Below are 23,364 nucleotides of genomic sequence, written 5' to 3' on the forward strand. Positions count from 1 at the left end.
GGAAAAACAAAGCTCTAGTCCTATGACTGACTCTAGTTAAAGTGCAATTTGCAGCTGCATTTATTTTACTCTATAGCCTCTGTCAAGGCAAAACCAACCACAGCAAAAGAGTTTTTAGGTTTATCCTGCTTGACTTACATGGACAACAGATTAAAGCATTCCTATAGACTCGTGACAGCTGGAGGCTGAGAACATGGTGTGTCTCTGCTTTGAGAGTCTCTCAACCTAGAGGAGGTAAATGACTACACAAATATTTCTAGCATATATCAGTATGAAAATAGATGAATTAATTTACATCACGAAGTCACCATTGCCTTCACATGAATGAAGAGAGCTCATGCTGTTAGAGATATATTCAGAAAGTATATGAATGTAAGAGTCCAAATTGTTTCAGCAAACACTAACATATTAAATAATAATATAAATTAGTGTACTAGCAATAAGTTATCACAAAATAAATGAGCATAGAGCATGGTCTCATGCATGCCCAGATTTATTCTCAAAAAAATAAAGTACATTAATTAATAATGTGCCTGATTTACAGATATTTTTTTTCCTTCAGACCATAAGTAATCTCACTACCTAGACTTTCTGACAATTAATGAAGATAAATATGCTTTTCTGAAGATCTGTAGATGATATACAGTCAATTTAAGTCAGGAATCTCATTGTACTTATTAACCATTAAAGTGGTGGTATTAATGTCCTACCTTTACTCAAGATTTAAAACTTTAATTGAGGATCAGTAATGAATAAATCCAGGCTGGTTCCTTTAGAAAGATGACAGAGCAGCAGTTCTCCCTCTCACCAACATTTGCACAACCATTGACGTGTTCACTCTAGAAGTGATCCACCAGGTACTCCTTAGCCTGACTAAGCTAAAACTGACCTCTGAAGAGACTCCTAGGAATGGCAGCTCATAGGAATCCTTATACTGATATCCAGCCAAGGACAAGAAGGAGAGAAATCAAAAAGTATCTGGCTTTTTACAAGGGAATACACAGAAGTGGGATTGCAGGAAATGTGGATGTGATGCCATGCTCAGAAAATTGTTGATATCAATCAGTCTTTGTGCTTATTCATACTCCAGCAACTCAAAACTTGGACTCTTGTCATGGTGTCTCTGCTGCAGTTACTATAGTAGACATTTTGGTGGCCCACTGGGGACCCTGTACTAAACCTGGACTGAAAAGGATAAGGTTACATTTACATTCCTAGGTAGGGTTTGAAACTGGTTTCTGATAAACACTTGGACCAATGAGATAGGTGCCTTCTGATTCAGGTGTTTAAAGGGGTGGCTACTATAGAAAGTAAATAGAATGAAGTGGTGGCTGTGACCTGAATGGAAATTTAACTATCCAGTGTACATTTAAGAGCATCTGTGAAGTGTGCTGGCTTCAGGTTAGTCTGGCTTCTGATCACATACCATTATTTAGCAAATGACTACATGAGATGATTTCTACTCCGATTAAAGAGAGATTCCAAACAATATGGTTTTGTGTATTATAAGCGTCAATACATATGAAAAAGCTTCTTACAGAACACAAGCTGGAATTCATTACAACCCTAATAAAGCACTTATGAAAGGAAAAAATGTATTCAAATAAAGAGCACATTTCCAATCTTTTCAATAACTGAACTAACACATTCAATGCTCTTTAAAAGTAATATGGAGGAAATACTAAAGAAGGAAAATTAGGTAGGAAAAAAACACATATAAAAATTAACTTGTATTCCAGAAAGCATATATGCAGAGATTTAAGGTGTTAAAAATGTGCTGTGTTACACATAACGCACTTAGGAAATGCTTGCATTTAAGCAGATTTATGTTGGCTTGAATTTGTTGGGATTTTTTTGTTTGTTTTGGTTTGGTTTTGGTGTATCAATATTTCCTCTTTTATACAAAAAGAACATGCTAAATTTTTCACTTCATTAGAAAATAAAGTTTTTTAAAGCTATTTTCTTTTAGCAGTTTGGAGAAGATAGTAACATGTTGTATCAGCCTTGCTTCAATACCTTGAAGGAATTTCTTTGACTCTCAGCAAGGAAAAGTCTAAATGATTCTGACTCTAATCCAAATGTAATCAAGTTCATTCACTATATGCAGTCTTGTCTTGCAGGAACACTTTTCTGCTGAAGAGCAGAATACATCTAATTAGACTGGAATGAAAGCTGTGTGTTTTAATCTACTAGAGAAAAACTGTAACTCAAATGATATGCGAAGCTAGAAGGGTAAGTAAAACAAAGCAGGTGTGGTTCTCTGGTCTAGGCATCAGAACATCAAGGGGCAGCTAAGATCACTTTTAAACTCATTCATCTCAGGGTAATTTCTAACATCTCATTTTGTAATGAAATATGTTCTGAACATGATAAAATTATTATTTTAAGGCAAATCAAGTGCTGTAGATTTATATGTGCTCCTAGGGCTTCAAAAAGTAGAAAACCAAGGAGAATCTTTATTAGTTATATATGGGACAATGATAATTGCTGTGATATTTATAACAATGTGGAAAGATTTGTAAATGAGAAGAGAACCTCATTTCTTTACAACAACAATTTAAGAGTGCCACTAATGTCTATCTTGAAATTTTAACCAAGGAAATAAGGTCTTTGATTTATTTAGTATGTATTAACAGTCTTAGTATGTCTTAGTAGTCTTAACACAGAGGGAAGAGGCATCCCAGCAAAAGAAATTTTGAGGTAAGAAGTTTTGCTATTCTTGTCCCCACATTCAATGGGGATAATATTCATTATTTGGAACACAAAATAAAAGTCAGTTAGACGATAAAAAAGTGGGAAGAAACTAAGAAGAAATATTTATTAGGCATTTAGCTGGCAAGCTGAAAATATGTAGTGCTCAGAATGAACGGAAATTTATATTCAAAAACATTTAGTGTCATGTATTTGGGAAACCCTGTATTTCAACTTCTGATTTAGGCTTTTTTATGGGGACTATTAAAATTATATTGCTACCCCAGATTTTGCTACAACTCTTTACTTTGAGTTCCCATGTAAAGTAGTTTAATTGTTCAAACAACCTTTAGTTCTGTAGGTTCTGTTTCTCTCACATAAACAGACTATATTTTGCTTGTTTGTTTGATAGTCTCTTCAAACTAACAAATGAGAAATATTCTTTTCCCTTGTTCTTTCACAACTGTTCAGTATAATACCCAATTCCATGAATTTCAACAATGCCCCAAAATCATGTGTCCTGTCTGCCTGTCAGTCATGTTCCAGGGAAGGTAGGGTGTGATTCCAGTGCTCTCTCTTCCCTTACACTCCCTGATTCTCCTGAACCTTCTCACATCCTGTACAGCTCTATCACTAAGCAGAAGATTTCCTCTACCTGGGCACACCTCCCACAGGTGTGCTTACTGCTGCCATCCCCTAATGGTGTTAGGGAGGGGTACACTCTGCGACGCTATTGTTATATTCCAATTTGAAGTTTGTTTCTGTCTTTCTGGATTAATTTGATTTTGATTAATCTTGATATGGATTAATAAGGATATCTGAAAAATTGAATTACAAAAATTATCACAAACAGCTTCTGTCATAGTCCTTCTTGTATCAGATCTAGAGAAAGTGCAAAAGGGAATGAACTGTGCCTTTTGGAACCTGGAATACATTTGGCTTGCATTCAAAATGAAAGCCTAATAAAGATTTTGCTTCTGAAACTCTTCCAAGATGTTGAGAATTTATAACTGCATCAGTCTTGACAAGTGAATGATGTTGACCCAAGTTAGATTTCAAACTACTTTTACACAGATGCAAATCTACAGGTATTAAATATATTTGTTACAGAATATGCTTAAATAAGCACATCATTAGATCTTTCCATACTTTTATTTTTTTTTAAATTAATTGAACCATTCCATGTTGGAAAAATATTAAAATGTATCAGTTGCTAGAGAAAATGAAAAAAGAAAAAAATTGCCTCCCTATATTTTTGGCAGCTTTACAACCTTTGCCAGTTTAAATTTTGTAAGCAGAGAATCCACAACATTTTTTTATCAATTCATGAATGTGCTCAGTGTTTAAATAATGATTCCTTTCCAATGATGAAAGAATGCATGAACAACAAATAAATTGTGACCTTCCTGCACAATGTCTTTACCTTTAAAGATGGATCATGTAGAGTGATGCTTGGCTGCACCCAATACATTAATATTCATTAAGCTGACAGAAAGCCAATTTCACTGTAACTTGTTCTGTACCAGAAAGCAACAGTAAAAGAAAAAATAAACCAAGGATTGTCGAGTTGTACTTTCTGTAAGTGCCATTGTATATTTTAATAGGAAATAAGAGTCTTCATAGATATTAATAAATACTTTTTTTAAAAAAAAACAGCCAAACAAACAAACAAAGCTGCCACCACCACCAAAATCTCCTGTATATATTCTTATCATGCCTGTTTTAGGAGTTTGCTAATTTCCAAGTTCAATGCTTATTTGAAGTCAAGTGGGTCAAGTGGTTTCAGCAGCCAGCAACGCCTGACAGGAGTATGGTGTCTCCAACTCCTAGAGCAATACTGGGAGAATGTGAAATCATATAGTCATTACTACTAAAAAAGCTTTTAGAAATTACTGATAATAAGGGCAGCTGATATAATTTGTCTTGCAGTAAGTTATTGGATACTTACAAGGGTATATGAAAAAATTAACATTTGACAGAAAATAAAACCATCATAGAAGCATTCTTAAAGAGAGAAAAAAAAAATTGTATGCTAAGAAAGATATTCCAGAAATGCAGAAAATAAGACACTTTGGACTCAAAAAAAAAAAAAAAAGCCAGAAAGCTTTACAAAATGATTGCTTTACCATATTTTTACAGTACTGACATTAATACAAATACACTAAATATATTTCCAGCAGCTCAATTATTTAACTGAATCCACATATGTAGTGCAAACAATGAAATTGTTATATGACATGGCAATCTGATTAGCTAGGGTATGATATTAATCTGTTCCAAATGACAGCAAATGCAAAACTGAAAGCTATTCCTTAGGCTACAGTCAAATATTACAAAAGCAGTAAAATTGAGCAAGTGAAGACACTGAAATTCAGACGCAACTTTAACTCTTCCTGAAAATACAATCTGAAAGCAATCCTTTGTGCCCAGTCTTGAAATAACAGTGTTTTCACAACTCAGCCTTCTTGGAATTTGCTTCTAATGAGATGAGTAACACAAAACATTCACACAGACCACAAGAGCTGAGCTTTTCCATATGTTAACTTTAATGCACATTCCAAATGCATCTTGTTGAATATTAGTGTTCCAGGGGGTCCAGAAATACCTTACAGAGAAGGCAGAGAGATTTCCCAATTCTGTATAATTAAGCACTCCATAAATCTTTTCTGTTCACAGAGCACAGGCATTTTTAGAGCTTGTGCTAAGGTGATAAACACTGTCTTTTGAAAGAGTAAGGATTTATCCTTTTAAAAATGTTTGTAGTTGTGACTTTTAAATGGCTTATGTATTAGGGATATATCCTTATATGGTGAGTATTAACATTAAACAGAGATCAATAAATTTGTAGGCAAAGGCGCAGTGCAATAAAGTTGTATCTGACTTACAAAAATAATAGAGACATATAGTTAAATAACATCGCTGAGTCAAATGACACACCAAAATGTTGCAAAGACTGCTGTGCGAGGTGACAAATCCTCTGGTCAAAAAATGGACTAAACTGATTTTTTTTTTTTTTTAATTGAAAAAACTAAATATGTTAATTGTTGATATAGTATTATCAAGTTGTGTTAGGAATGAGATCTGGTAGAAGAGGAAATCCTGTTGGAGGGCCAGGAAAAACTATTCCAATAGAGTTTTCATTGAAATGCCTTAGTCACTGCAAGTGACTAAGAATCTTCAAGACACAGCAATGCTGGAGAATAGTAAGTATTATTCTGGATGTATCACATTAAGTATTTTCAATGCAAATTTACAGAACTCTGTAAGCACACATTTTTAAATATTAAAAATTATTGTTTCCGATTGCGTTTAGTACAGAAAGGTACATCACTGAGAAAGGTGTTAAAGAACTTATTTTATGTAAAAAGATAAAAAGAGTTTGACCTCTTTTAGGTAGGCAAAAGACTGGGTTGTATAAAATATGTTTTTCTATAAACACATACAATGGATAAAAATCAATTTAAGGTAAAAGTCTAATTAATCTAAATATAATTTTCCTACAAGAACAACTGATTACTAACTGGCCATAATTTGGAAAATAAATGTTTCTAGCAAAGCAAAAACTTCTGGTAAATTGTTTCATTATAAATGGTGGATGCAAATTCAGAAAGTTCTTCAAGATCATTGAGTCCAGCCATAAACTTAATACTGCCAAGTCCACCACTAAACTATGTCAATAAGTTTTTAAATATCTCCAAGGTACTGACTTAGTCGCTTCCCTTGGCAGCCTGTTCCAATTCTTGAAAACCTTTCAGATGAAGATTTTTTCTCTCACGTGTAATCTAAACCTCCCCTGGTGTGCCCTAAGGCCATTTCCTCCTGTCCTATCACTTGTTGCCTGGGAGAGGAGACACACCTCACTACACCCTTCTTTCAGGTAGTTGTAGACAAAGAAAGTTTCCCTTGAACCTTCTTTCCTCCAGGCTAAACAACTGTGGTTGTAAGACTTGTCCTCTAGATCCTTCACCAGTTTTGTTGCCCTTCCTTGGAATGTGAAATACACACTTCCAGATTTGTTTATGTAAAATTTACTATGACAGTAGTCATAGTGTCCCTTTGGCACAGGAAATATCTTTTTGACATGGTTTCCCTAATGGTTTAGGGTATGAGTCTATGGTGTTGAAGAAAGTATACGTGTTCTTGTACTTGGTTAATTTAAATCATCAAAGGCTTTCAGAGTGATAGAAAAGTTTGGTGTCTTAAATCAGTGATAAATAAAGTACAGTAAATGCTATTTTACACAATAATAGTATTTTCATTATTTTTGATCCTGGAATAAAATATTATTAGCAATAATAATTTTACCTGTGCTAGGAAATAAAGTATTGTTCAGCTGATTTTCATAAATGTGAATGCTAATTATATCTGTTAATCCAATGAGACATATTTCAGAGGTGTGAATAATCACCATAAATTTCACCTTTCTGTGAATATATAATGAAGCATCAGAGACTTATTTCTAAGCATACCAATTTCTGTCAAGAGATTTTCATTACATCAAACATTGATTAAGCTAAACTTAAATCTACCATGCAATAAATGGCTTTGAAGTGCTGATAGATACCACATAGAATATGTCTTTCAGAGGCCTCTATTACAGTGTGTGAAAAGGAAAGAAGGTCATATTGCTAACTTGCATAATGTACTTGGAGAAAGTTTTTGTTCTTTTTGTTAATTTAAATCTGGAGACTGGGAACAAGTAAAGCAAAATCAGTGTGGATAACTATAATTAACACTTTTGATGCTTGTTCTTACTACTAAAGAATTTCTCTGTTAACAAAATGAGAAAAACTTGTCATGTTATTGAAATCTAGGTGGGATCTTCTGTGTGGGGTGCTGATATGTATGCAAACACTGTATGTACAGAGGAATTCACAAACACTGTACATATACATATACTGACAGAGGGGAATGATTCCCTTTAAAGAGTAAGTCTCCATTAGTTTATGCAAATTTTATATATTGCAGACATAGACAAAGGCTATCTTAGTAATCTAGTCTTGAAGTGCATGTATATAGCACATATATTTCTGTATGTGTACATTTCTGTTTTGATTTTTTTTTACATTTATTTCAACAGTTCTTAGAAATATTAAATCATTATTCTGCTCTATGAATAGGCTAGTGAATTCTTCTTACAATTAACAGTTATATAAAATGGATGAATCTGTTTTAACTTGTGTACCACTATATATGCATTTCTGTCACAACAGTTCCCACTTATTCATTTACTGAATTAAATATATAAATACATATATTCCAACATGCCATGTTGTATCTTTGTCCAGTTCTTTCTGAAATCAATGAGAATGGAAGCACATTCTCTGCTATTCTATACATGCAATTCCATCTTTCTGTTTTTCCATTACTCAGTTTACTGTAGATTTCATTATTATATTCAGTATAAATGAAAGACCCAAAGTACACAAAAATCCTTCTTAATATTTCATCAATCTCTAGAGAATATCCTGTTTTCAAATGCAACAGAACTTTTGGAAGAAAATAGAAGAATGATCTTTCACTTTGTAGGAGGATCCTGTGGTAAATTAAGCTCATTTCTCATAGCACAGAGACACCCTCTTTTTTCACTGATTGCAGTTCAGAGCACTATGTCTTGCAGGTGTCGTTGCTGCAGTATTTATTAAAAGCCTTTTCAGTACAATGATCTGAAAAGTCTCTCTGCTCTGAAGAATCTTGCAGTTCCCAGTGGACAAGGAAAAAAGAAGGTGTACAAAATAAAGTCTTTAACGCAGGTTGGGGACTTATGCATTTTTTTTTAACTGAATAAGATTTCTATTTTTTTAGCTCTGTCCTGCTGGTGTCTTACTGAACAGCCACACCACCATTTTGCAACTACAGAAGTTTTCTAGTACTTGTTTCTCATCAAGTTCTCATTGTTGTGCAGCCATTGGTACACTTACAGTTCATCTCAAGTTCAGGGAGCTGCATACTCCAGTTTAACGTCAAGTCTCACAGTGTTAAAGCCATTTTGCAGTTTCCGATGAGGATTCATTGGATCAAATACACATTCCAAGCTAACTCCAAAGGCTTCTTCCACAGACAGTAGAGAGATACGGGCTCATCTAGGCAATGATTCCCCTCAATTCCAGGGACTCAATTACATTGATTAAACATATCTAGCAACATCTGGGCTAAGATATCCCACATGGCCTTCCAATGATGTGCTAGCAGGGCAAAAATCTTGCAGAATGTCAGGAAAGCAGTTTCAAACATCTGCCAATCCCCCAAGTTTTGGATGTCTTAAGGCACCAAAAATTACTTTAAGCCCTTGAATTTAGGCAATTCAGTCTAGTTCTAGCTGTATGTAGCAGAATGAGATGCATTCTAGGAATGTCTACTTCTTTCCTTAGTAAAGATATGTAAGGGTAATTAGATCAGATACAAATGACTCTGCAGTCATCTGGTATGCAAGTGAGATGAATATCACACTCAGTCATAGTTAGACACTGCTTTCAAAAACACCAATCACAAAAGGTATATAGGATCATTTCTATTATTAATCCCTAACACTGCCTGCAGCTATGCTGTAGAGACTTGAAACTGCAGAAGTTCCAGGTCTTTACACAAGGGAAATCTGAATAAACTGGCTTATGAGCAATTTGCCTCTGATATGGTATATTTCATGGTAATCATCCTGCAAGATTTGTAATTATTATACATTGTTCTTTCTTAAGAAAAGTTTTTATTAAGGAAACTATATTTGCATATAAGTGAGAATGGAACAGATGATTTACTAGCAATAACAAAGCTATAAAAACTTCAGTCAGAACATGCCATTTTCCTTTTCATTCTTCTTTACTTTTTAAAATGTAACTATAAATCAGCATAGGGTACAATGCTCTTCAATGCTCCTTTGTATCATATTGTATTTTAATGTAGTTCTATTGATCTAATGTTGCAGTTTGGGCTGGGTGCCCTCTGCTACATGAGGTGCTTCCTGTGTCCAGAGGTCCAGCCCAGTGGGCAGACACAGGAATCTAGGTGTTTCTTACCATAATTCTTTGCACCACTATAAAATCCAGTGCGGGGTCTGGCACTTTCTCTTTCTTCCTCCTCCGTCACCTGGTAACTGAGGAGATGCCTCCCGGCCTTGGGGCTGGCTAGGCCCAAGGCCAGGGGGATGGGGATGAGCAGTCTCATATCTGGCCAGCTGAGACTAACCTAGCAGTGGAGTGGGAGGTGGGGAGGAAGGAGCCCTGGGGGTCTTGGGTATACGCTCAGGTGGGGATGGGATGTCTCTGGGTCTGTTTTGGGATCTTTCCTTGTCACTGCGCTTCTGGGTCTCTGTAAACATTCACTGCTTTCTATTTAAACTTCCCATCACTTTTGCAATCCATTTTGTCTGAGTTGTTATTTTGCCCATGGTGGGGAGGGGGTCTGCCTTCAACCCCCTGCATCTAATAATATTTTCTGGCCAACCATCAACAAACAGTATAGACAAGAGGAAAAAAAATATTCAGACACAGGGATTTGTGCCTAACTATTAGGTTTATAGATAATGGTGGAATGTTTGGTTTTTTGCTATTTTTAAAATTATTGAAAATGTGTAAAAGGTCTTTGGTGTCTAGGAAAACACTATAAGGTGACCTGGAGTGGTACATCTATCAGATATGTTTGTGTAACCCTGCAACATGTTTATAAATATGTCAAGGGTGGGCATCAAGAAGGTGTGCCAGGGAAAGTTTAGGCTTGAGGTGAGGAGAAAGTTCTTCACAGAGAGAGTTGTTATCTGTTGGAATGTGCTGCCCAGGGAGGAGGTGGAGTCACCATCCCTGAAGGTGTTCAAGAGGGGATTGGATGTGGCACTTGGTGCCACAGTTTAGTAGTCATGAGGTCTTGAGTGACAGGTTGGACTTGATGATCCTTGAGGTCTTTTCCAACCTTATTGATTCTGTGATTCTAAGGTGCTATTCTTTTCAGTGGTGTCCTGTGAGAGGAGAAGGGATTCAAAGTGAAACACAGAAATCTCCACCTCAGTATGAGGAAAAAAAAATACTGTAATTGTGACTGAGCACTGGAATAGGCTGCCCAGAGAGGCTGTGGATTCTCTTTCCATGGTCCTGCTCTGGCAGGGGGTTGGACTCAATGATCTTAAAAGGTCCCTTCCAACCCCTAACATCCTGTGATCCTGTGATCCTTATCTAGCAAAGTTCAAGACTTGTGTGGATGCATTCCTGTGTACATGCCCTAGGTAATCCTGCTTCAGCAGGGGGAGTAGACTCGATGATCTCCCAAGGTCCCTGCTAACCCCTACCATTCTATGATTCTATGCCACTCACAAACTGAATTGTGCCAACTGAGCATTGTAATGAAGTTCCACAATCTGTATTATGTTTTGGGGATGTAATTTCAAGTCATGAATTTTTGAACAGTTTGAAAGCATGTTCCACAAAACATTTCTACAGCTGCAAAAGTGAGATCTGTTCCAACTGCCTATCTTTAGTAGCAAGGCTCCTGTTCAGCAGGACAGTTTCTGAAGCTCCAGAACTGTTGCACATAATCCACAAAGGAAAAATCAAGATGCTTCCAAGGGAAATTTCCAAATAATATTTATTTCCTTGGACTTGTTGAAGCTGGAGGACCCATGAATAAAGATCATAAATATCTTCTTTTTATTTTTCTTAATTTTTTTCAATTGTGCCTCTAGTAAGGGGTGGGGTGGGTGTGTGCAACCATGTGCTTACATGCTAATTTTGGATCAAGTTTTGCTGATCAGATGTTTGCTTGTTTCTGTCTTCCATCTCACCAAGCACAACCTGGAATGATCAAGTTTATATTTTTTAATATATCTTGAAGCACAATACACAAGTAAAAATAGCTAAATAATTTCCTCTAGTAAATCAACAATACACTTTTTAATTAGAATTCACACTACAGTTAAAGTGCTGAAAGGCTTCCTGAACAGTAAAATGTTTTGGGTTTTTTTTTTTTTTTCTTTTTCACTGACAGTGAGTACCTTAAAGGAAAATATCCCTGTTAACAAAAAAGAAGGACAAAATTTAAATCTTTACAAAGCATCTGTCACCCAGCTAAACTGATCAGAGATCATAGAAGACCAAAAAGTTTAAGAATATTAAAAAAATCAAAATATTTTGCTCAAAAAAACCAGAACAGAAACTTTAAAAAAAAAAAAATAGACAATGTTCTGACCTTCATATAAATGCACAGATGAGGTAAACAAAAAATAGTCTCTAACTTGGAGTACAATTTTGATGTGTAAACAAAACAATCACCATGTAGCATTTGCCTAGAAAAATCAGTACGGTAAAATACAGTGTGGATCACAGATTATTGCACTTTAATTTCTAAATGAGCTTAGACATCTGTGAAATTAAAACCCCAGGGTGGACAACTTATGTGACACTATGTTGAGAAAGGAACAAAGCTTTGAGATGCAAATTCCAGCTTTCCATTACGTCAGAGCAAGTAACCTTGTGAACAACCTTCACACAGACCAGTCTTCACTCTGACTGATATCTCCCATATGTATCTATTTCTCCTCTCTGTTTTCCAATCTAGCTGACAGCAATTCCCAGTTCATTTTATAAACAGACTGATAAAAGTCAGGCTGGACCTGTACCTGTTATTAACCTCTCTTGTACCATTATTACTTAGTTTTCTCCTTTGAGATAAGCAGTTACATTGCACTTGCTGATCTCTGCATGTGATGTGTTTCTACATAAAAACAATACTGCAAATGTCAGCCTATTACTGGGTCATTAAAGTTAGGTCATGATATTTGAAAATTTGATGTTCTTAACCTTTTCAGGAGTTAACCAACATGTATTGAAGGTTTATTTGTCTTTGTTGGTTTTGTCGTTGTTGTTGGTGGTATTGCTTACATTAATTATTAATGAATGCAAGGGCAAACATAGTGCTATAAAAAGCCACGAAATTTAATTGTTTTATGTTTGTTATTGAATAACCTATTATTTAATTATTAACAGGATTTACATAATTATTCTCACTGACCAGTTTGAGACTCCTTCATTATTTTTGAGGAGCAGTTTTGAACTCTTCATATGGACATTATTCTGATAGTTATTCAAATCCCTTCCATATATATGCTACAGAACAAAGTAAGATCAGGTGGGAAATGACCTCACATTGTGCCAGAAGAGAATTAGGCTGGCTATTAGCAAAAATTTCAACAAAAATGGTTGTCATCCATTGGAAAAGGCCACCCACAGAAGTGACTTAGCAACCATCCACTGGAGTTTTTAATATGTATAGATGTGGTGCTTAGGAACATGGCCCAGTGACAGATTTGGCAGTGCTGGATTAATGCTTGGACTCAATGATCTCAAGAGTCTTTTCCAACTTAAATGATTCTGTAATACAATAATTAAAATATCTTTTTTTTGTTTGTTTTTGTTTTGTTTTCTGTGTAGAAATAGGGTTCTCCTTTCTACTAATAGCACTACTGAATCTTCAGTTATGTCTATCTTTATATTTGTTACAAAACAAGGGTGAAAATCATTAAGCTAGGTAAAATGTGCATATTATTCATTTTCAGTTGCAAATGAAAATAATAAAAAAGTAAGAGAGACACGGAACTGCTAGAGAGAATCCAATGGAGAGCCATGAGGATGATTAAGGGACTTGCTCATCTGCCCTATGAAGAGATCCCTGGGGCTGTTTAGTCTTGAAAAGAGAACACTGAGAGGGGATCTCATCAATGTTTATAAATATCTGAGGGGTGGGTGTTAAGTGGAGGGTGCCAATCTCTTTTCGGTGACACACAGTAATAAGACAAAAAACAATGTGTTCAAGCTTCAACATAGAATATTTCACTGCAGCATGAGGAGAAACTTCTTTACAGTGAGGGTGATGGAGTACTGGAACAGGTTCCAGGGATGTTATGATGTCTATTTCTCTGGAGACTTTCAAAATCCACCTGGGTATATTCCTGTGTGGACTACCCTAAGTGATCCTGCTTTGGCAGGGGAGTTGGATCAAATAATCTCTTGAGGTCCTTTCCAACATCTAAGATATGTGATACTGTGAAGTATTTATGAAAATTGCCCAGCATGATATTTTGCAAATACAAACGAACCGCAAATCTCAATTAGTGGTTGAAACTTATCATGTTTCAGAGAGGCATTGTAAGATGCCAAAAAATAGTGATGCTTATACAAATGCAGCCACCAAACCCAAATATCACATAAATTCATTAGTTTTGGCAAGGCTAACATCACTTTGAGCCAAGAGCTGGGTAGTGGGGAGGGGAAGAGGTTCAAATATTTGCCATGTTTGATTTGAAATAGAAGCAAAATTCTTCTGGGAAGCCATTCAGAACACAGTTTATTAAGTCAGACTCCATCTTCTACTGACATACTCAAAGTCATATTCTCTAAGCAAATCAATTCAAGAGCATATCTTTTTAAAAAGTTATTGACTTGTCTATTTACCACAGGAGTCTATGGTTTCTGCTGACAATGTATTAATATGAATTATCGTGTGCTTTCTTTTAAGTATCACAATGAAATTATTTTTATCCAAATAACACATAGAGAATATGTTTTCTAAACCTATACCTAAAATATGTTAATTTTTATGCATATACTTTATTTTATTTGTTCAATATATTTATTGAAAAGAGATCATTTAGAAAGCCTTCTAGGAGAACCATTTTTTTTAATTACAAGTATAATAATATTTGGGAAGTTGTTAAAGAATTCTGTGTATATATGTTTCTACTAGATTTTTATAGATGCATTTATAGAAGAATAATACCAATGACATGCTGGCCATCTGCTGTCCAGCTTTAAGAAGTGAATTGTTATTCCTCGACACAAAGAAGATATTACTCTTTTTTTGATACATCCTTCATGGACAAATGCTCTTCAAAGTTTAAAACTCCCAGAGGTACAAGTCATCTTTTTACTGTGATAATATTCAAACTCACTTAAAACATGCAGTTGACAATACCATGCTGAAGAAAATGGTCTGCGTTTGTTTTTCTCACTGCTGGGAATCACCACTGAAACAACACAAAAGAAGAGTTTTTCAAATTAATGGCTAAAAATATCAAGCATCTCTTAAACTCAAAATATAAACTGAACAAAATTGTCATCTTTACTACAGCAATCACTTTCATTTATGAGAAAAAAAACAAACAGGTGATCTACTGTAACTTGTAAGCAAAATAAGCTGCTAAAAACACCAGAGTAATAACTAGCAGTCAGGAAGACCTGATCTCCAGAAATGCTGTGTTACTGTGGTGGTTTGGCTCTGACTGGGGGCCAAATGCCCACCAAAGTCACTCTATCACTCCTGTTCTTGGATGGACAGGAGAGAGCAGAAAAAATAACAAAAGCCAGAAATAAAATAGAAGCAATTTGCCACCACTACTGCTACTAATCATCATCATCATCATAATCATAATCATAATCACAACAAGCAAAGACCATGCACAGAAAGTGAAAGCAAAAGCAGAGATGTTATTCTCTACTTCACATCAGCAGATGGTGATTGTCTTGAGAAGCATAGGTCTCCATGTAACAATTACTCTGAAGGACAGACTCCATTGATAAGTATCCCTCCACTTCCTCCTTTCACTTCATTCTCATATCTGAGCTGATGTCATATGGCATGGAATACCTCTTTGGCTAGTTTGGGTCAGCTGGCTTGGCTGTTTCCCCTCCCAAGATCTTGCCCAGTCCTCAGCATACTCCTGGGGTGAGGAAATGTTGGAGAGGCACAGCCTGGATGATTGTTTAGCAGTAGCCAAAACACTGCAAAACACAGCACTAGAAAGATGTTTTGTGGAGAATTGACTCCAGCTCAGCCAAACTCAATATAGTTACCTTAGGAATGTGAATAGGCAAAATGTGGTAAAATAATTCTGAGTATGAATATTTTTTATGAAAAACTTCATGTTAGCACAGTTGCTGGATGTAACACAAACGAGAAACAGTGAGATCTGCATCAGAAGGTCATTCACATGAAATACATTACTCTTTTTGGTAATAATGGGGTGGAGAAGTTGTCTTCAAAATGCAAGCAGTATGGCTTTTCAGTGAAGGCAGATTATGCCTTCACTCATATTACTGGGGCATTTTCTGCAGTCAACTCCTTTTGTGACTCTGTTATTTCTACCAATGAAATCCAATGTCAGTGGAATGGTAATTAGAGAGACTGATATTTGAACTGTTGGGTTGGGCTTTCATTCCTTCAAGAAATTCACATCTTTTTTTGTTGGTCTTAGACCTATGGACCAAGGCTATATAGTTCACTGGAGACTTGATCCCATCCATCTATGAAATCTTATAGACCTTCACTAAAAAAAAAAAGACAATTCGTGTCTTCACTTTACCTTTATTAGGACAGATTGCATAATCTACCTTTACTTTTGAAATGAATATTTCTTCAGAGATTTCCTTCAGGGAAATAGGCCTCTGACACACTTGAGGGATAAATTGTCTAAATGAACTTTTTAATAACTTTTTTACACAGTATCTAATTGTGGACTACCCTATCAGGCAGCCTCAGCAGGTGCATTTCTACCAAAAATAATTTCACTGCATCTTCTATATAATTGAATTTACTAAGTTCTTCTGCATTATGGTGTTTTCTTTCATTATGATGACAGCTGTGATACATTGCAAGTTAGTTACTTGAGTAAATGCAAAGAGAAAAAATGGAAAAATATACATTTCAAGCATAATTCCTCAAACTAAGCATCTAGGGGTGGGGAGGGTAGGGGAGAGGGGGAAGGAAGGCAGATATCATTAAATCCAAGATAAGTGGTACATAATCCAGAATATTAAACATTTTTGTTCAGGAAGTACCTAGACTGTTTTTGGAACATTAACCCTATTAGGGGGAAAAATGATTTTCATGTTACTACCTGCCATCAAAAGATTATTCCTTGTGAAGAAATTAGAAAATGCTTCTGTCCCAAAACACTCGCAGTGTTCTTAAGTTTCTTAGTACTTAAATTAGCTCTGATGTTCTGCCTGGTAATGTAAATAGATTTTTCTTTCACTTTTCTCACCAAAAATGCCCATTTCAAAACATTCAGTTAATAAAAGGAGAAAATGTCATATGAATCATCTGAGTGTCATATAGTAAATGCAACTCTCAGCTGTTTAGAAAGTGCCCTAAGAATAACTCTTTTTTTTTTTTAAAAGGGAGCTTACATCTCTAAATCTGCTTTCAGTACAAGGAGCGATTTATTGTCTATTTAGTGACCATTGAATTTAAACAGCCTCACATAGTACCAAAATTCTGAGAAGCTGTTATACTCAGCTGTACTGCAGTGTGTTCAACTTTCTAAAAATGAGAAATAACCATCATCAAATAGGACTTAATATACTACCATAATTGTGATTTCTTAGTCTGAATATTACTTTATCTTTCTATCTGTAAGCATTTGTGATGCAAGCTATATACAGTTAATAAAACTATTTGACTATTGAATAATTACTTTAGTTGTCATTTCTCAAAGATTTCACCTCAGTTGAGAAATTGTTGTTTTTCCAAGCATCTTTTTAATGGTAACCAAAAGAAACATTTAAATATCTTCTTGTAGGGAGGTTGCAGCCACAGGGGAAATTCATTAGACTTACTGCTTGGTTGCTGCAAAGACTAATTATTTTAAGAAAAGGTGATGTAGGAATAGGCTTCAATATTTAGTCTAGAACATTAGCTATAGTGGCAAAGCCCACGAGAAGATGTTGAGTGGAATAAATCCTTGACCACCATTGTCTTTGATAAAAATGTATAACCCTAAAATACATATAGTCAAAGCACCAAGTGTCATTTAGGAAACCAAAATCTATTGGGACTGACAGATATTTCAGAAGTCTTACAAGAGATGCCTGTGCTTCGGGACCAGCAGAAGGAGATACTCCAAGAAACTGCTGAATTTTGAAAAGCATTAAACACCATAGTATAGCAAATGAACCATGTCTAGAAGCAAATGAACTATCTATAAGCAGGTATAATAACTGCTATGGTCAGTGGAGGCTCCCCAGAACCCAGCAGAGTTGACCACACACAGACACTCTGTGTGGGCTCTACCTGATCATCTTAGGACAACCAAATCAAAGCCTTGCATTGTCTTACTTTATTGTATGTGTCTACAATCTGGAGTTTTACTGTGGCAAAACTTCATCAATTACTTGACTGATAATCAATCTTTCCTTCAGAAAAATGTAAATACTGTAGTATTTAGAATTTATTGAAAGAAAATTGGAATTTTACAGAAAAGAGGAAGGGAGTTATAATGAAGGAAATATATTAAGAACATTATTTTCAAATGTTTGGAAATTATTTCTTCAAGTGCCCATTTGTTTGCAAGCATGTATGAAATATTTCACAGATTTGTCAAAGGGCAATGTATAGGAAACAGTGCAAACTTCAGGTTATTCTTCACATATATCACTGTTCATCTTTTACAGATGGAAGAATTTACTCAAGTTGTCCATTAGTACTTACTCTAGCAAAACTTAAATCTGTTCAAGAAAAAAGAATATTTAAATCATAATGTAAATCTGATTTAATAATGTTTTGTCACAAATCATAACATTATACATAAAAATTATTATAATCAGACAAAATATATAATAATTCAAAACATATTGTCTAATATTAAGGCATTAGTAGCAAATCAGCTATCAGGTTCTGGAGATTTTCTGTTATGTTCTATTATTGCTGAACCTTGCAAAGGAAATTATAGGTTCTTTCATTTCTGCTTTTGCTATTAAGACTCTTGTCTCTATTTCCATTATAACCACAAGTTATTATTTCCACGAATGTTCAGTATAATTTTTATTATTTCATATTAATTTCTTAGAATTGCATACCAAATAACCTCAATTAGAAAGAAACAATTATTTAAAGGTAGTATTTTGTTTCTAGTATCTCAGCACTTAATTCTGATTCGGATATAAAAAAGTATCTGGAATATATCTGCTAGTAATACTGGAGGACGTTACATCAAAAAATGCATGATGACTTATCACTTTTCTTGAAACTATTTATGTAGTTGCAGTCCTATTTCAGACCTTCCTTTATGCATGTTTCATGAAATTTCTAGTTCCATATCTGTGGAGGTTTGAGCCTTCACTGGGATATAAGAGTTCAGATGGGGGACAAGGCAGAGAATCCCTCCCCAGCTCCCCCCTCCTCTTTCCCAATTGAGAGAAAAAGAAAGAGAAGGAGCAAATCTATTGAGAAATCATTTGGAGTCCATTTGGAAATAGAGAGGTAAAAATGTTCTTTAAAATATATATCTATAGCTATATATATATAAAAAAAAACAATAACAGGAAGGATTCGCAAGGGTAAGGAACAAGGATGGATGGGGAAAATATGTGTACAAAACCAGTCCTTTGGAGTCCTTTGAAGAGGTGTGGATGTAGCAGGGAGGAGGAAGCCCAAGCCTGACCATGTGGAACCAGGAAGCCAGCAGCAACTCTTTTTCGGAGCCACAAGGCAGAAATAAAAGAGAGCAAATGGCTGCAGCGTCTTCCTTTTTATAGGCTTGGTGGACTGGGAGGGGAAGACTAACTCAGTTTCCCAGGGGGAAAACCCCCTCCAGGGAGAGCAAGGCTCTCACAAGCCTGCCCCCTCCCCAGTTTCAGGATGTGCGTAACCCAACACAATATCTTATAAGGATTTCTGAGGTTGAAAAATCACACCAAAAGAAAACATTTCCACTTTATATGGAAGTCTGACTTCACTTACAAGTAAAAATTTTACCTGTCCTGAATCCTACTGAAGACATAAATAAATGAAAGTTTTATGGCAATTGGTTTGGCTCTAAGGGACCTAAGACCTTTAACCTTAAAACCGGAAATGGGTTTATGTAAAATTGCATAGACTGGAGTCCAAGAATTCACCTTTACGTAACCTCTCAGACAATGAGTATGGGGTTCAACTGATCTACAACAAAAGCTTTTATGCGCCGCATTGGGGAGCTTTTGGACAAACAAAACAAAGAAGCCTTCCTGGGAATTTTCTTCTCCCATGGGAATGCTTACTTTATCCAGCTGAACTATTAGGACTTCTGTTTCTGCCTAACATTTCTGGCTGTGCAATGGCATGAATTTAGCAGAAAGATCTCATATACCTTTGCAGTCAGTAGCTTGAGAACTGTCAGACACTCATGAGGGATGCAAGTTTGAACCCCCTGGGAACAGGAACGAAAAAACAGTTCCAGATATTCCAGTCCTAAAGCTTCACTCCACCACTCAGGTAACAACTGTTTGTTGAGAAAATTTGGCATGTCAGCATATGTTATAATGGCTTCTAAAACACAAATTATGTCATAAAAAGTGAGATGCTGATAAACCTCCCTAAGTGGAGATAGGAACAAGCTGATATTTGTGACCCTATCAACCTATCTTAAAAGGTGGTGTGCTATTTCTTTCACATTTTACCACAGACCAGATGTGCTTTGATATGCAACATGTTTGAACAGCTAATTAATATTTAAAACTGTCATTCTGGCATAATCTCTATAAACATACATTTGGAATACACAACATCCTGTCAAATACAATTTAAAAAACAAATGTCCAGTTAACCAGCTTTTGTTCAGTAAAATGTCTGTGAAGGCCTATATGATTGCATATGATGCAAATACCTCTGGTCTTACTGAAGAAAACGCAACATTTTAATGTAATTTTTGCTATTTGTTCCTTCAGAAAATTAGACTCAACTTCAAGCATTTAAATACAGTGAGAATACATTCTTCGGTCAAAAGTCATGCATAAAACCTTCCCTAGAATAGTTTCAATGTTTTAATGTATAATTTTAAATATTAGATATGCTACCTCCAACTGAATAAAAAGAATGTAGTAAAAATTTAGCTTTGTAGAAAATACAAATAAAATTATATCTCCAGATCTGAAATAGTAGATGGTTTGAATAAATATTTAAATTTTATGTAAATATCACAGAGTCACAAAATCACAGAATACTAGGGCTTGGAAAGGACCTCAAAAGATCTTCTAGTTCAACTGCCCTGCCAGAGCAGGATCACCTAGAGTAGGTCACATAGGAATGAGTCTAGGTGGGTTTTGAATGTCTTCAGAGAAGGAGACACCACAACCTCTCTGGGAAGCTTGGTCCAGTGTTTTGTCATCCTCATAGTAAAAAATTTTTTTCTTATGTTCACATGGAGTCTTCTATGCTCCAGCTTGCACACATTGCCCCTTGTCCTGTTTTAATTAATAATTAAATGAGGAGTTTATACTCTTCATGAGGAGTGTTCCACCTACCAATTTTATTACTACTTACTCACAAGTTAATATAAATGTCACTTTATTTTGGTAACAACAAAAAAATCAAGCCATCTGCAATGAAGTCTTTCAAAGTCCAGTTACAGAAAAAATTTACAGAAGAGAACCATTCAGCTGACATAAAATTCCAAAACAGCAGCCTCTAATCATAGCAGCAACTATGATAACAACAGCACAGAACATTGAGGAACTAGGAATGATTTTTGCTGAAACTGGTATTGTTTTTATCTGAAACTGCAAAAAGGTAAGCAACATGATAATGCTCAGCATTTAGCTGCCTTTTTATCTTTAGCAGTACCTTTGAGTTTTAGCAGTTCACTGAGTGGCAGAATTCAGATGTTCAGTAACGTCTTAACTTTTGTAGCAAATATCTTCAGGAGCTTTTCTGCAATACTGGATAAAGCACAACTACAATCAAAGAAGACTGACCACGATATTTCATTTTAAATGAGTTATATAACCTAGAATACAATAAGCCACTTACTGTTTTGTAACTGTTCTTGGACAGTAACGTTTTCAACAAAACCTCCACTCTGGGCTTCTGGAGGGTAGATTTCAGATTGCTTAAGGAACTAACTCAGAAGGTACATTGGGAAACAGTCCTTAAAAACAAAGGGGTCCAGGAGGGCTGGAGCTATTTCAAGAAAGAAATCTTGAAGACACAGAAGCAGGCTGTCTGATAATAGTTTTTATAAAATTGAAAAGCTGGAAATATGATAAAATATGAATATGATTTATTAAATATATAAAAAAAATTCTTCAGAGCCAATTTGATTCAGGTTCATTTGCCCAGTCAATGATAGGATGCTAATAAACAGTAGAATAACAGTCTAGAAAAATCACAACTTGGAATACAGAGGAACAAACTGGAAACATCTTATATGCAAGAAACAAAGAGCAATGCTGCCCTGGGTGGCGAGACGGACAACCTTGGGTTCACAACGGAGCTAACCAACAGGTAGACAAGCTATAAACCTTAGGAATAACCAGGTAAATTAGCACAAGTTACTCATGAACCACTGAGATGTTAACTTCCAAAACCTTTGCTGGATAAACCAATGCTCTGAGCTCATAGTTGTAATCCAAAGGGCAGGAATAATCCAAAGGTAGTATCCAAATCAGAGGAAATGAGAGAGAGGGAGACACTATGCTGCTAGGACAAAAGAAGCTAATTGCCACATGTTGAATCTTGAAATCTTCCCCTATAAATTCCCTTTCTGAAAATTGAATGGCACATTAGCTATTCAAATCCCACCAATCAGTTCAATATGTTGTCTGGCAGGCAAAAATGCACACACTTTCCCAAATAGGATCTGAAATGTGCAGTTGCCTCTCTGAAACATGAGGTTTGGGGTCCAGTTTCCACCCCTTCCAGGCAGCCTTTATGACACCTGCCTGTTGGCTCCTTGACCTCAAACCCGGACCCTGCAAAATAGAGAGGGAGGAGAAAGGGCAGTGGCTCAAAAAGGTTTAGCTGGCTTGTTAATGCCTCTCCAGGACACCATCCCAATGTGCTGGAAGATAAGCCGACAAGGTAGATGGCCAGTCTGGATGGACAATGAGCTTCTGAACAAATTAAGGGGAAAAAAGAGGGTGTATCATCTTTGCAAGAAAGGAGAGGTAACCCATGAAATGTTTAAAGATGTTGCTAGGTCATGTGGGAAGAAAAATTAGAAAGGCAAAAGTCCATTTAGAGCTTGGACTGGTCATTGCTGTGAAGGACCAAAAAAAATGTTTTTATAAATATATTAATGGCAAAAGGAGGGGCAAGGACAACTTCCACTCTTTGGTGGACATGAAGGGGAATATTGTAACTAAAGATGAGGAAAAGGCAGAGGTACTTAACACCTTCTTTGCCTCAATTTTTAATAGCAGGATAGATTGTCTTCTGGCCTCCTGAGCTGGCAGATGGATTCAGGGAGCAGAATAGTTACCCTGTAATCCACGAGGAAGTAGTTGGAGACCTGCTCCAACTACTGCATAGGTGAAGAGTTTAAGATAAGTATTTTCTACAAAATGACCTCATAAAAGTAATTGACAAAGTTAGGGCAAACAGAAATTAAATATAAATTCAAGAAAATAGCAGACAGTTGTATTTTAACAACTTATCCTTCAGCAAAGTCATACCTTGCTATTTAATGATACAGTAGTAATATACAGCACATTTTATAAAAATACTAAATTACAAATTTTGATGTATACTATGCTTTGCAGGAGAAAAAGTAAGGACACGAGTAATTTGTCCCATATCACACAATATGTAGGAATTTTAGATCTTTGTTTTCAAGTAATGCATTAAAATTATAGAATACATAGAATAAACCAGGTTGGAAGAGACCTTCAAGATCATCGTGTCCAACCCATCAACCAATCCAACACCACCTAAACAACTAACCCA

General features: G+C 35.7%; 1 protein-coding gene across 1 annotated transcript in view; it reads right to left on the reverse strand.

Moving 5' to 3' along the window:
* Positions 1-23,364, reverse strand: part of GPC5 (glypican 5) — a 729,150-nt gene that overhangs the window by 285,166 nt on the left and 420,620 nt on the right. Inside the window, 1 exon segment of the mRNA XM_054163173.1 lies at positions 7,903-7,922. Within this exon segment, the coding sequence (XP_054019148.1) occupies positions 7,903-7,922 (20 nt within the window).

Source organism: Dryobates pubescens, chromosome 7 (genome assembly GCF_014839835.1).
Source record: "Dryobates pubescens isolate bDryPub1 chromosome 7, bDryPub1.pri, whole genome shotgun sequence".
Taxonomy (NCBI): domain Eukaryota; kingdom Metazoa; phylum Chordata; class Aves; order Piciformes; family Picidae; genus Dryobates; species Dryobates pubescens.